Source organism: Oryzias latipes, chromosome 23 (genome assembly GCF_053564925.1).
Source record: "Oryzias latipes strain Hd-rR chromosome 23, Olatipes_Hd-rR_3.1".
NCBI lineage: Eukaryota > Metazoa > Chordata > Actinopteri > Beloniformes > Adrianichthyidae > Oryzias > Oryzias latipes.
In genome coordinates, this window is record NC_136259.1 from 4,784,304 (window position 1) to 4,797,416 (window position 13,113).

Sequence of the window (13,113 nt, forward strand, 5' to 3'; positions counted from 1 at the left end):
GTGATACAAGCAGGAACATTTGTGTTGATTACATGTCCAGAGCCTGGAAACAAAGATGAGAAGATTCTCCAGGAGGGCTTACTAAGGGATCACTCTGAGCCCCTGTGGGACTTTCTGAAACAAACTAGTGGAGAAGGGATGCCCAGGTGAGCTTCCCTTTTTTTGACCTGTAGGGCTTGCCATAGTTTTCTCTCGTTTCAGCCCAACCAGGGCTTCTTCTTTTCATCCTTCAGGTTTCGTCTCAAGCTTTCTCAGTTTGTTGTTTACTTCTTTGTGCCCAGGCCCAGTTTCTGGATCCAGTTTTAGTGATGTTTCTCTTGTCCGAGATCAAGTTTTGTGGATTTTCTGACCAGTCTAAATCTAGAGTCCTGTCCTGTAAGTCATTTGAGCTTTCATTCCTTCTTCTTCCAGACCTTCTCAGGGTCACAGGGTCTCTGGAGGATACTACTGCAGGGTGAAGGCACGGTTCATCCTGGACGGCATTCCTGTCCGTCACATGGCGTCCCTTCAGTATCTCAATTGAATTCCACTTTGAAATTCCACTTGGCTTCTGATTCCTTTATGTTCCAATCCTAACACCGCCCCCCTTTCAGTGGAATTCTGTTTGCTTAGATCTCTGCAGGGACCTAATATCTACATGTCCCCCCCACTGACCTTCACGCTGCACAGCCGCTGTTCCTACCAGAACACGAGGAAACGTCAGATGTTATCCTCTGATGACCTTATGTAACTGCAAAGTGGTAGTCAGAGCTAATCCTCTTAGATGCTTGGAAACGAAACACAGTTTGCCTCCTCTGTCCCCTGTTTTTAATAACCAAAATGGAGCGTGCTCAACGGCAGCACGGTTATTCATGCAGGAGGATGAGCCTGCTCTCCAGCCTGACATCACCCCTGTGTCCCAGAACCACCAACCACCTGGGTTTTTGCTTTAAAAGAGCCGTCGATCAGAATCATTCATGGTGGAAACGCCTGACTCCAAAACACAAATGTTTGACAAAATGAGGATAAATGAAGCTGCAAAGTGAACCAGTCTGAGGCGTGTGGAAGATCATCCTGATACTTATTTATGTGAAGATGAAGACAAAAACACATTTCATGTAAAAGGAATCATGAAACATGTAAACCAACATACTGTTAAACTGTTTATTTTCATTTTAAAAAGTTGATTCAGGTTTCAATTTAAAATTTAAACCAGTGACTCTGGTTCCCTCTGGTGGGGTAAATGGAGATGCTGACTCCCTCATTCAATGTCACACTGCAGCGCAATGACCTCCACCTGCAGGTTGTCTGGTTGTCATCAGGGCGCTCAGAGAAATTGTCCACTCCTTCATGAAAAAAACTCAAACTCCGCTCCTTTTGCCTCCAACTGTCTCCTTTTTTTTTTTTTTAACTTGTCCTGTCCAACAGCTGGGCAGGCAGATGAGAGCTGAGGGCCTCTTGTGTTGGACATATTTTACTTTAACAAGAGGGGTTATTAATCTTCAGACAAACCAAAGGTATGTCTGAATAAACCCCTTTTGTAATTGAGGCCAAACTTTATTCATTTCAATCATGTTTGAAAATCTTTGGTGTTGGACCGGACGGAAAAGGAAAGAAGGGAAGAAGACAGAGGGATGTTAGAGAGGGGGGGCTAAGAGGGTGATAATAGGAGGGGGGGGGGGATTAGACCATGAAGCAGCATAAAGAAACAAGTTTACTGGTTGTTTATCATTACGGTACGGTTCAAATGTAGTACAAAAAGGGCGGGGCCTGTCCACACACACACTCAAATGTTATCAACACACCTGCTGGCTGAAAAAAATGTCCACGTCACCATGTACACAAAACAGATAGTGTTCACACACGCATACTTATGCCTTTAAACCAACTAGTGTGAAATCTTTCATTCATTCAATCATGCAAACTGTTAGTGCAAAGGTGAGATCACACCTGTGTTCAGGTGAGTGTTTATGTTTTTCTAAAATGGACGGTGGAATGTGAAAAGAAGGAAGGAGAGTGCCCAGCCAACCCCAGACCCCCGCCGCAGCAGCAGCGGCAGCCTGAACCCCCAACGCCACACGGCAGCAGGCTGGGAACAACCGCCCCCTGGGCGACCCAGCCCGCCACCCAGGCCAGGGCCAGTAGGACCGCCGCGAGGCCCCCAGAGCCAGAGAGCAGGGAGGCACGGAGGGAAAGGGAGCGCCGCCCCAGCCCAACCAGGAGAGCAGCCCCCCCGCCCCCCCCCGGGAGAGCCCAATGCAGAAGGGCGCCCACAGCCCCAGACGAGCAGCCCATCCCCCCCCAGGAGTTCCGGGCATCCCCCCGCCCCAACCCCAGGTACGAGCCAGGACCCCCAAAGGGATACCCGCACCGCACTCCAGGCAGCCACCCACACGGCCCACGGTTGGTCCAGGGAGGAGCAAGGCAGGGGCCAGCCACCCCCGCCCAGGAGGGGAGCGCCCCGGGGAGAAAGGGGGCCCACCAGGGGTGTTGTAAACTTGGCCCGACCAGGCTCGGCCACAGTTGGAGATTTGGCGGGGCCCAGCACCTAGGGGCAAGGACCAGAACCCACCCCCCAGGAACACGGACACTGTCTCCTAATATCAGATAACATGTCTTCTATTTTCTGCACCACAGTGTTCCAGACAAGCATTAGCATTGGCGTCTTTTCAGGACAAATGTTATCCACCATTTTCATGCAGTCTTTACTAGATCGACAAATAGGGTCTTTAATAATCCCTGAGGACATTTTAAAATAGTCACCTGATGACAATTATAAAACACACACATTAAAAACAATAAATCGCCCATGGATTACATGTTTGCAGGGCTTTGTGATCAGGGTTGCTATGTCGTATCTCGCTTTTGTGGTGTTTTCATTTGACTGACAGGTTCTTGTGAAAAATTCGGCAGTGCTGTAAAACACTTAACCATTGCTTCAAACTTTCTGCAGCGGTTCGTACGAGTTAGTCATAGTTAGTATGTCTGGTCTGCTAATACCCTTCGATATTAAACTCCTTAAAAGCAACCACAGTCTCTTGGCATATTAGGCAAACACAGTTGTTTCGTGTTTCTGTAAAAAAAAAAAAAAGCCAATTTCCACTTGTTTGAAAGCAGCAGCCTTTTTTCTTTTTCAGCCAATCACAATTAAGCAATTGTACACACAGTTCTTGCTGGGGGCCGCACATTATTGATTTTATGACATTTATGCCGATGAAAATTTGAACGCAAGCCGCATGCCAGACTTAACCCTTGTGCTGTCCTGTGGGGTCCAAATGACCCGATCCTTACATCAACGTGTTATTCCTAGCATGACACAGGTGGATAAAGGTGGTGAGGATTTCATGTAATCCATGGACACCAGTGAAGATCACAAATCATTGAAGAAAAAGGTTTAGCGCACTGTCTTGTGGGGTCTAGATGACCCCACTCCTAACGTTAAAGTGCCTAAGATAGCACAAGGGTTAAAGGAACTGGACTGAGTGACTCCTCCATGGCGTCCCAAACAGGAAGTACCTGCTGGTTCCAAGAAGCCAAAATCCCATAGACTTCTATGGGAGAACTAAACAGCTGCAACTCAGTCATTTTTTCTTTTATCGCAAGTTATTCAAATCATAAACTGACCAATCAGAAGTCTCCATTAAAGCATGTTGTGCCCGCTGGCTCCACCTGGAACAATTGATTGACAGATTCTCCTTAGTCGCTCTCAGTGGAAGGGGTGTGGAGTTTGGAAGACCTTACTCATGATTGGCGACAGTAGTAAAAACGTTGACTTCTTAGACCAACTCAGACCAATCACTGTCGACTGGCACCAAACGGTGGCACCCGTCTCGGGGGGAAAATGGCGACTTAATTGACTTAATTTCGATGGAGCCGGAGGTAAGGCGCTTTTTATGGGTGATGTCACAGCCGGCTGGGTCCATGTCTTCGTAACCCTTGTTCTACCTTAGATGACCCCACCCTTACATTGACGTGTTCTTCCTACCACGACAAAGGTGGATAAAGGTGGAGAGATTTCATGTAATCCATGGACACCAGTGAAGATCACAAATCATTGAAGAAAAAAGGTTCAGTGCACTGTCTAGTGGGTCTAGATGACCCAACTCCCCAATGTTAAAATGCCTACGATAGCACAAGTTACAGTCACTAGCCGCGGTTACATGGGCAAAATATCTTGATCGGATCAATGGTCGGATTAGAATTCAACCGTGTACATTGGCCAAGAAAAACATTTTCCGATTAGAACAAACGTTTACATGCGCAGCACTTTCGGTCGGGATAAATCAGTCGCACATGCGCAGTTCTGTTTAAAATACCGGAAGAGGAAACGAATCCCGATGTAAACAAGCCGAACTGCCCCATACATTTGTAGGAGCTCGGTAATATACGAGATGATCTTCTATTTTTTTTTTTTTTTTTTTTTACGAGATGATCTTCTAAACGTGATTTTATTATTGTTATGGCTATTATGAAGCGCCTGTTCCCTCATCATTTTATTTTTAATCTGTGTGGTCAGTGCTATTTTGTGGCAGAACGAAGCCGGTAAAACGGTTAGGTGAAGGCTAACAACATTTAGCCTGGATGAGCATAAATCGATGCGGGAAATGCCACAATCTGAATCTTGGCTGCACGTAAATATGTGGGAATAACATCAGCCTTTGTTTTGTCGGGACACGACTGGAAACACAAATCCACGTGATTGTTTGAACGGTTTCTAAGGACTGAGCGACATTTCTGCTTTGAAAAGCTCACACACTGCCCCAAAGCCGCAGTGTGAGATGGAGACATGGTTCTCCTGAATTTGGCTGCTTGTTCACATAGAGCTGTGGGACAGGTGGCAGTCCGAAGCTTCCCATAAGTAATAAAACATCCTCCCCTCCCCTCAAACACAAAGCTTTAAGTCCATCTGCTCTGCTTAGAGACCGCGCAGGGTCCGGACGTCAGGGAGCACGAAGCGCTCCTCCCCGGCAACCCCCTCTCGAGGGGAGTCGGAGAAGATGGGAAGGGAGAGGCAAGGAGCCCGCGGGGCGAGGGCGGAGCGCAGATGCGTCCGCAGAGCAGCCGGTCAGTCCAGTATGCGCTCCAAAGCTTTCTCCGTAGCACCGCACCGTCCATGCATGACGTAAACTAGAGCAGTAGTGACACACGATCGGAATGAACCGTTTACATGCAACACGATCGGATCAACAATCGGCATAACCCACCTATCTTGATCAGAAAGAAATTTTGATCCGAACGAGTCTGATCGGGGCAGACTATTCCGAACGGCGTGTTTACATGACGCATTTTTCTTCCGATCAGGCGTTCTTTCTGATTACTTTTATCCATGTAAACCCAGCTGCTGTTTCCATCTGAAGTTAGTGGGTTAGCTTTCTTCCATCTGCTGTTAGCATTGTCTATTTAGCTTGTACCACATTGGTGTGCGGTTTTAGCAGTAATTTTAACTTTCATAGTTATTTGTATGCGTTGACTCATATTTTCAGTAAATTTAACACACTTTATTTCTTTTATAACAGAAACAATTTTTAGCATTTTACGTAAGAACAGCTTTGTTATTTATTTAGAACCCTAAAAAAACCTTTGCATCACCATAGATAACTATTTTAATTATTTTGAACCAAATTTGATTTGTTGAAATCGGTACAATATTCAACTCTTGACACTGTATATTGAATCAATATCAGTATTTGCATGTTTCATCAATCTGTGCAGCATTTTGGAAACGTTTTGGCCATAAAATGTGGTATAGCCTATAATTAATGTGAATGGTTTTCACTTGCTGTTCAGAGAGTAAACAAAAAAATAAAAACACCAAACGTCTTTACAATAAATAATGTTTATTTCTTTACAGCGGGTAAGAGTCTGAATGAAGAGCATCTCTGATGGCGGTGTGGGCGGGGCCACAGCAACCACACATAAAAGTTATGTCCCCAGCTCACTAAACTACAGCAGAGCAGATGGCCTGACATTCATCCCATCATTTCTATATACAATATAGCAAGATCTCAAGTCCTATAATTAGGAGAATGTAAACAGGGTTTATCATTCATAGTCCATTCTGTAAGCTAAAATGAACGTCTGCAAGATTTTCTTCTTGCTAGAAACCTACATTCAGAAGTTGAAGCGGTGTGCTGTTGAGAGTCCGACTAAAAGAAACGTAGTTACATCATCTGCCAAACGCCTGGAAAGACTCTCCTTTCACTGGATGCAGCTCTGCAACTGTCCAGGAGGTGGTGTTGTAGTGACGTGGCAAGAGGGAGGTGCCAGGTTTCAGGTCATGCAGGAAACCCAGCTGTCGTCCCTCCGACGCTTTGAGAAAAACCCACATCAGTCTGGAAAAGAAAATGCATGTCTTTAAACACCCAAAGAGCTCTGTTTTGTCCTAATGATGACTTCCCCTTGAACATATTGGCAAAAGTTAATTGACAAAAATGTGCTCCCTCAAAGAAGAACGTTTTGTTATTTTTATAGTGGTGCAGAAACTCAATATTTAGCTCCAACAAACCAGCAAGAATTCTGTTCATCAAAGAGCTGCTACTTCTTCTTTAAGAAGCTCTTTCGTCCTTCACTCATCACCTGTATTAAGATCACCTGTTTGAACTGCTTATCTGTATCAAAGAGACTACAGTCACTTCACCATGACCAAAGAGCTGTCAAAGGACACCAAGGGCCACAGCAACAAAGGTTCCTTTAGTAACACACACCACTGCCATGGATTCAAATCCTGCAGTTGTTTTAAGGACAGGACGTGGATAATCCAGAGGAGGTTGGAGAGAAGGTCATGTGGTCAGGTCAAACCAAAATTGAACTCTTTGGTATAAACACTTCTCGCTGTGATGTAAGGGAGAACAATGCAGAGTTATATCCCAAGATCACTATTGTGAAACAGAGGGGTGGAAACATCATGGTTTGGGGCTGTTTAACTGCAAAGGGAACAGGAGGACCATGTATGATTAGATTTCCATCAGTGATAACATTGAGGATGAACGTCTCTGAATCTTCTAGCATGACAATTATCCTAAACCCATTGCCATGGTAACCAACGGCAATGGGTTTACGTAAAAAGCATTTCAAGGTTCTGTAGTGTTCTAGCCAGTCTCTGGACCTCAGTCCAATAGAGAATCTTCGGAGTCACCTCTAGTGATTCTTCGGAGGGAGGGGAAAGTCTGCATTGCCTAGCAACAGCCCCAAAACATCACAGCTCTAGAGGAGATCTGTATGGTAGAATGGACCAAAATAGCAACTACCTGTTTACGACCTGCAGGAAACCTTTGACCGCTCATTGAAACGAGGGCTAAATCACAAAGTCACAAAGTATTGAGGGGAAGTTTTGTTGTTTTCTGCTCCACTATAAAAATTCTTTAAAACAAAAAAAGTGATTTCCTGGTTTCTTCTTGAACATTCTGTCCCACAGTGTTTCCATGATGAACTTCTTTCACTTTTGGGTTCTCCCATCAGGGGTCGCCACAGTGAAACAACCCTTCCTTGAGGACGAGTCGCATGGTTAACTTGGCAATGTTTTACGCCGGATGGCCTTCCTGACGCAACCCTCCCAATCCAACTGGGCTTGGGACCGGCACAGCAGCAGAGAAGGGAATAGGGAGCAGCCTGGAATTGAACCCTGGTTTCACGGACGGAAGGTGCTGCAAACCAGCACGAGCTAAACCGGCCCCCATTTCCATGATGAACATTAGAGACAAAACCTTTAAGATGTACAACTTCCAGAATCTGTGACTGACAAATACTTTTTGCCCCACTTTACGTGTATGAATGTTTCTAAAAAAAGACATCTTTGAATGTGAAGCAGTACCAGTGGAGTGTTCAGGGCCATTCCTTGTGATGAGTCTTGTCTTTCTTGCGCTTCTTCTCATTTTTTTCCTTCTGCAGTCTCTCCAGCTCAGCCTCGTACATCGTCTCCTGGATCAGATACTTTTCTCTCCGCATCCTGTCCCGCAGGTCCTTGGGAAGGTCAGGGATTAGGTAAGCAATCAGAGTCTTGATGGCAAAGACCATATGCTGCAAAGACATAAATAATTGCAGTGTTGCAAGGATGGATTGCAGCAAAACACACAGAAAGATCGGCACTAAAATGAACAAACATTCATTTTCTGCAACATGGACAAACAATTTTTTACATAGATCTTGCATCATTTCACCATAATAACAAGCGGGCTCAAACATTGTTTAAATAAATTAATACAACTGTCTACATCTAGATTAGTTGCAGCTTTGGACTGGATTGTTGTAGAGTGTGTGTTTTTGTGTGTTTACTGTCTATGCAATTAGAAAATTCATTTTGCTTTCTTTGAGTTACAAAAAGGGTAAAGTCAGATTTTTTTTAAGGATGCTGCTGGCTAAATCACCATGGCAACTGATGCTGATCACATGGCCTTCTTTAGATGAGGTCATGTTCGGCTTAACACTTTCATGAACTCACTCCCAGCTGGTTCAGCAGAATAAATGCATTTTCAGCTCAACCAGAAGTAAACTATTGTTTATTAAACTGTCCAATAAAAATCAGAAAACCGTTTTGCAGACATAAAAAAAAATGCTGTTGTATTTGGAGGACCATTGCTGCCAAAGCCTGCTGCTCACTGACAGTAATGCATCCAAACCTGTGCAGACAGCAGGTCAAAGAGTGTGAGGGGAAGAGCTGCTAGAGCAGAACGGCAGACATTTGTTCCTGTGTTTAGTAGATTTATTGGAAAAACAGTTTTACTGATTTAGCTTTTTGTAGAGACATGAAACCAAGAAACTTGGAAGTTTGTTTGGTGTTTCTCTTTGTATCTTTGATCTAAATGTTAAACCAAAAAAGTGAAATTAAAGTCTGTAAAGGTAGTCATTCGAATAATGAAATTTTTGATGTACATTCAGGATGATCTTTTAGTTAAGGGATCCATTACAACTTGAAATTACAATCATTGCTCAAAATAATCTCCAAGCCTGTTTTTAAAGTGATAAATGTGAGTTAGCAAGATCTTTAGTTGTGTTAAATCATTTTGTTCTTCTGTTTATTTTAATATATGTCAGATGTTGCTTCTACTTTTCTTTTATTTTTTTTTTGGTTATGTTTAAATGGAGTTAAATTGTAATGATTCACAGCTCTTTCTGTTGCCTACATCTCCAGGGTATTCTTTCTTATATTCAGGGTAGTCTTTGGTTTTAGTAGTTTCATCTGAGGCTTTTTGTTTTGTCATGTTTAGTTAGAATTTTTGTTTTTGTATTGTATTTTTATGGCCCGCAGCACTCACAGAGTGCAAGGACCATATTGTAACTGGTACGAGGGTCGAACACTCAAAAAGGTCCAAAACGTCAAAAAAACGCGTCAAAACGCCAAAAAATGGGGTCAAATGTCGCCCAAAGCACACAACGACACGACAATTGTGTAACGCAACAAAAATACACACACACACGCACAACACCAACGCAAAAACGTAAAAATTGTAGTCGCAAAAATGACGACAAAAACACAAAAAAGCCCCAAAAAGCCCTCAAAAGACAGGTTTAAAGCCAAAAAGACATGCCCAGCCTATAGTAAAAGACAGGCCGCATTGAAATACATAGGAAATCCTAACCGCAAAAACTTCTATATTGTTTCTGCTTCGTTTCATTATTATTATTATGGCCCGCAGCACTCACAGAGTGCAAGGACCATATTGTAACTGGTACGAGGGTCGAACACTCAAAAAGGTCCAAAACGTCAAAAAAACGCGTCAAAACGCCAAAAAATGGGGTCAAAAGTCGCCCAAAGCACACAACGACACGACAAATGTGTAACGCAACAAAAATACACACACACACACACGCACAACACCAACGCAAAAACGTAAAAATTGTAGTTGCAAAAATGACGTCAAAAACACAAAAAAGCCCAAAAAAGCCCTCAAAAGACGGGTTTAAAGTCAAAAAGACATGCCCAGCCTATAGTAAGAGACAGGCCGCATTGAAATACATAGGCCACCTGACTGCAAAAACTTCTATATTGTTTCTGCTTTGTTTCATTATTATGGCCCGCAGCACTCACAGAGTGCAAGGACCATATTGTAACTGCTACGAGGGTCGAACACTCAAAAAGGTCCAAAACGTCAAAAAAACGCATCAAAACGCCAAAAAATGGGGTCAAAAGTCGCCCAAAGCACACAACGACACGACAATTGTGTAACGCAACAAAAATAGACACACACACGCACAACACCCCCGCACAAACGACAAATTTGTAGTTGCAAAAATGACGTCAAAAACACAAAAAAGCCCCAAAAAGCCCTCAAAGGACGGGTTTTAAGCCAAAAAGACATGCCCAGCCTATAGTAAAAGACAGGCCGCATTGAAATACATAGGAAATCCTAACCGCAAAAACTTCTATATTGTTTCTGCTTCGTTTATTATGGCCCGCAGCAGCAGTCACTGACTGCAAGGACCATATTGTTTTCGCAGTTGGAACGACGACTTCGCCGCCTTTCAGCGAGAATTTGACCCCCGCCGCATGCTCGAAATGTCACCAAAACGTGCACACACCTGGGATAAATTGCAAATGAATTTTCCACAAAGTCAACGTCACCCCCCCGAAGACGATGACATCACGGCCAGCGATCCCGTCAAAAAAATGAATGGGCCGAAAATCGCGTATGGGGCCGAACAAAATGTACTTCAAAATACAGCCGCGAAACCAAGACACACGTGTCGGGGATATCCCAAAGATGTTTTGAAATCATTATGGGACGGCCACACGACCTACGGCTTGGCGGCCATTTTGTGGCGAACTCTGAGAATTGGCGATTTTCGTGTTTTCCCACAATATGGGGAAAAGACACTTTTGTTTGAACGATTTTCACGCAATTGCACACACTTGCTGCCAGCTCCAGTCTACAAACACCCCAGAAGTGTCGTTGACCTTTGACCTTGGGAAAAGGCCGCCATCTGGAATTTTCTCAAAAAAGCACCTTTAGCACCAGATACAAACGAAAACTCGTCGTTGGAATTTTCATCAATCGTCTCGTAACTTTTCGGGCACCAACGGCCAGCTACTCTGGACAAAATGTTGGAATTAGAAGTTGTACATTTTGAACGGCGTGCGCGTGGCGAGCTAGCAACCGTTGCCATCTTGGCTAGCTCGCACATTTTTCATCGGAATGTCGTGAAGAGGAAATATGCGATTCCTTGGCCCGCGCTGAACAAAACGATGCTACGCACGACAAGATCGATAAAGGAATGTGGGCGTGGTAAGCCAAAAACCGTCGCAAAAAAATGTGCCGACTCGGCAAAAACGAAAAAAATCGGAACTTTTTTTTTGAGAATCGACTAACGAAACCAATATACCCTTGTCCGCGATATCCAAAGAAAGTTTTGAAATCATTACGGGATGGTGACACGACCTACGGTTTGGCGGCCATTTTGTGCCAAAATCTGCCATTTTGCGTTTTTCGCGTTTTTACACAATATGGAAAAATGAACTTTTTTTCGAGCGATTTTCACGAAATTTGATGCACATGTTGCTAGAGCCAGTCCACAACTACCTCTGGAGTTTCGTCCACCTTTGACCTCGGGAAAAGGCCGCCATCTTGAATTTTCTATAAAAAACGCCTTTACCCCTGGATTCAATCGTAAACTTGTCGTTGGAATTTTCCGCGATCGTCTCGAAACTTTTTGGGCATCAACGGCAAGCTACTGTGAAAAAAATGTTGCAATTAGAAGTTGTAGATTTTGAACGGCGTCCGCGTGGCGAGCTCGCAAAGTCGCGCACTGCTATTCCTCATACCTTATTATGGCCCGCAGCAGCAGTCACTGACTGCAAGGACCATATTGTTTTCGCAGTTGGAACGACGACTTCGCCGCCTTTCAGCGAGAATTTGACCCCCGCCGCATGCTCGAAAAGTCACCAAAACGTGCACACACCTGGGATAAATTGCAAATGAATTTTCCACAAAGTCAACGTCACCCCCCCGAAGACGATGACATCACGGCCAGCGATCCCGTCAAAAAAATGAATGGGCCGAAAATCGCGTATGGGGCCGAACAAAATGTACTTCAAAATACAGCCGCGAAACCAAGACACACGTGTCGGGGATATCCCAAAGATGTTTTGAAATCATTATGGGACGGCCACACGACCTACGGCTTGGCGGCCATTTTGTGGCGAACTCTGAGAATTGGCGATTTTCGTGTTTTCCCACAATATGGGGAAAAGACACTTTTGTTTGAACGATTTTCACGCAATTGCACACACTTGCTGCCAGCTCCAGTCTACAAACACCCCAGAAGTGTCGTTGACCTTTGACCTTGGGAAAAGGCCGCCATCTGGAATTTTCTCAAAAAAGCACCTTTAGCACCAGATACAAACGAAAACTCGTCGTTGGAATTTTCATCAATCGTCTCGTAACTTTTCGGGCACCAACGGCCAGCTACTCTGGACAAAATGTTGGAATTAGAAGTTGTACATTTTGAACGGCGTGCGCGTGGCGAGCTAGCAACCGTTGCCATCTTGGCTAGCTCGCACATTTTTCATCGGAATGTCGTGAAGAGGAAATATGCGATTCCTTGGCCCGCGCTGAACAAAACGATGCTACGCACGACAAGATCGATAAAGGAATGTGGGCGTGGTAAGCCAAAAACCGTCGCAAAAAAATGTGCCGACTCGGCAAAAACGAAAAAATATACCCTTGTCCGCGATATCCAAAAGACGTTTTGAAATCATTACGGGATGGCGACACGACCCACCGTTTGGCGGCCATTTTGTGCCAAAATCTGCCATTTTGCGTTCTTCGCGATTTTACACAATATGGAAAAATGAACTTTTTTTCGAGCGATTTTGACGAAATTTGACTCGCATGTCCCTAGCGTAAGTGTACAATCACCTTTGGAGTTTCGTCGACCTTTGACCTCGGGAAAAGGCGGCCATATTGAATTTTCTATAAAAAACACCTTTGCCACCGGATTCAAACGTAAACTTGTCGTTGGAATTTTTATCGATCGTCTCGAAACTTTTTGGGCATCAATGACAAGCTACTGTGGAAAAAACGTTGGAATTAGAAGTTGTAGATTTTGAACGGTGTGCGTGGCAAGCTAGCAAAGTGGCGTACTGTTATAACTCTCATGCTTTTCAATACAATACAGTGAAAATTGAATGCATGCATTCAT

The 13,113-nt window shown here is 44.2% G+C and overlaps 1 protein-coding gene across 7 annotated transcripts in view; it reads right to left on the reverse strand.

The window, feature by feature from the left end:
* Positions 1-5,799: 5,799 nt before the first annotated feature.
* Positions 5,800-13,113, reverse strand: part of LOC101168426 (anoctamin-4-like) — a 144,186-nt gene continuing 136,872 nt past the window's right edge. For 5 of the 7 annotated variants that reach the window (XM_078941688.1, XM_078941686.1, XM_078941687.1 and 2 more), the window contains 2 exons: positions 7,790-7,995; positions 5,800-6,311 (listed from right to left, as the gene is read on the reverse strand). In XM_078941688.1, coding sequence (XP_078797814.1) covers positions 7,801-7,995 — 195 coding nt within the window. In that variant the 3' untranslated portion in view covers positions 5,800-6,311; positions 7,790-7,800. The remainder of the gene's footprint in view (positions 6,312-7,789; positions 7,996-13,113) is intronic. The other 2 variants (XM_078941689.1, XM_078941692.1) reach the window with 1 other exon arrangement.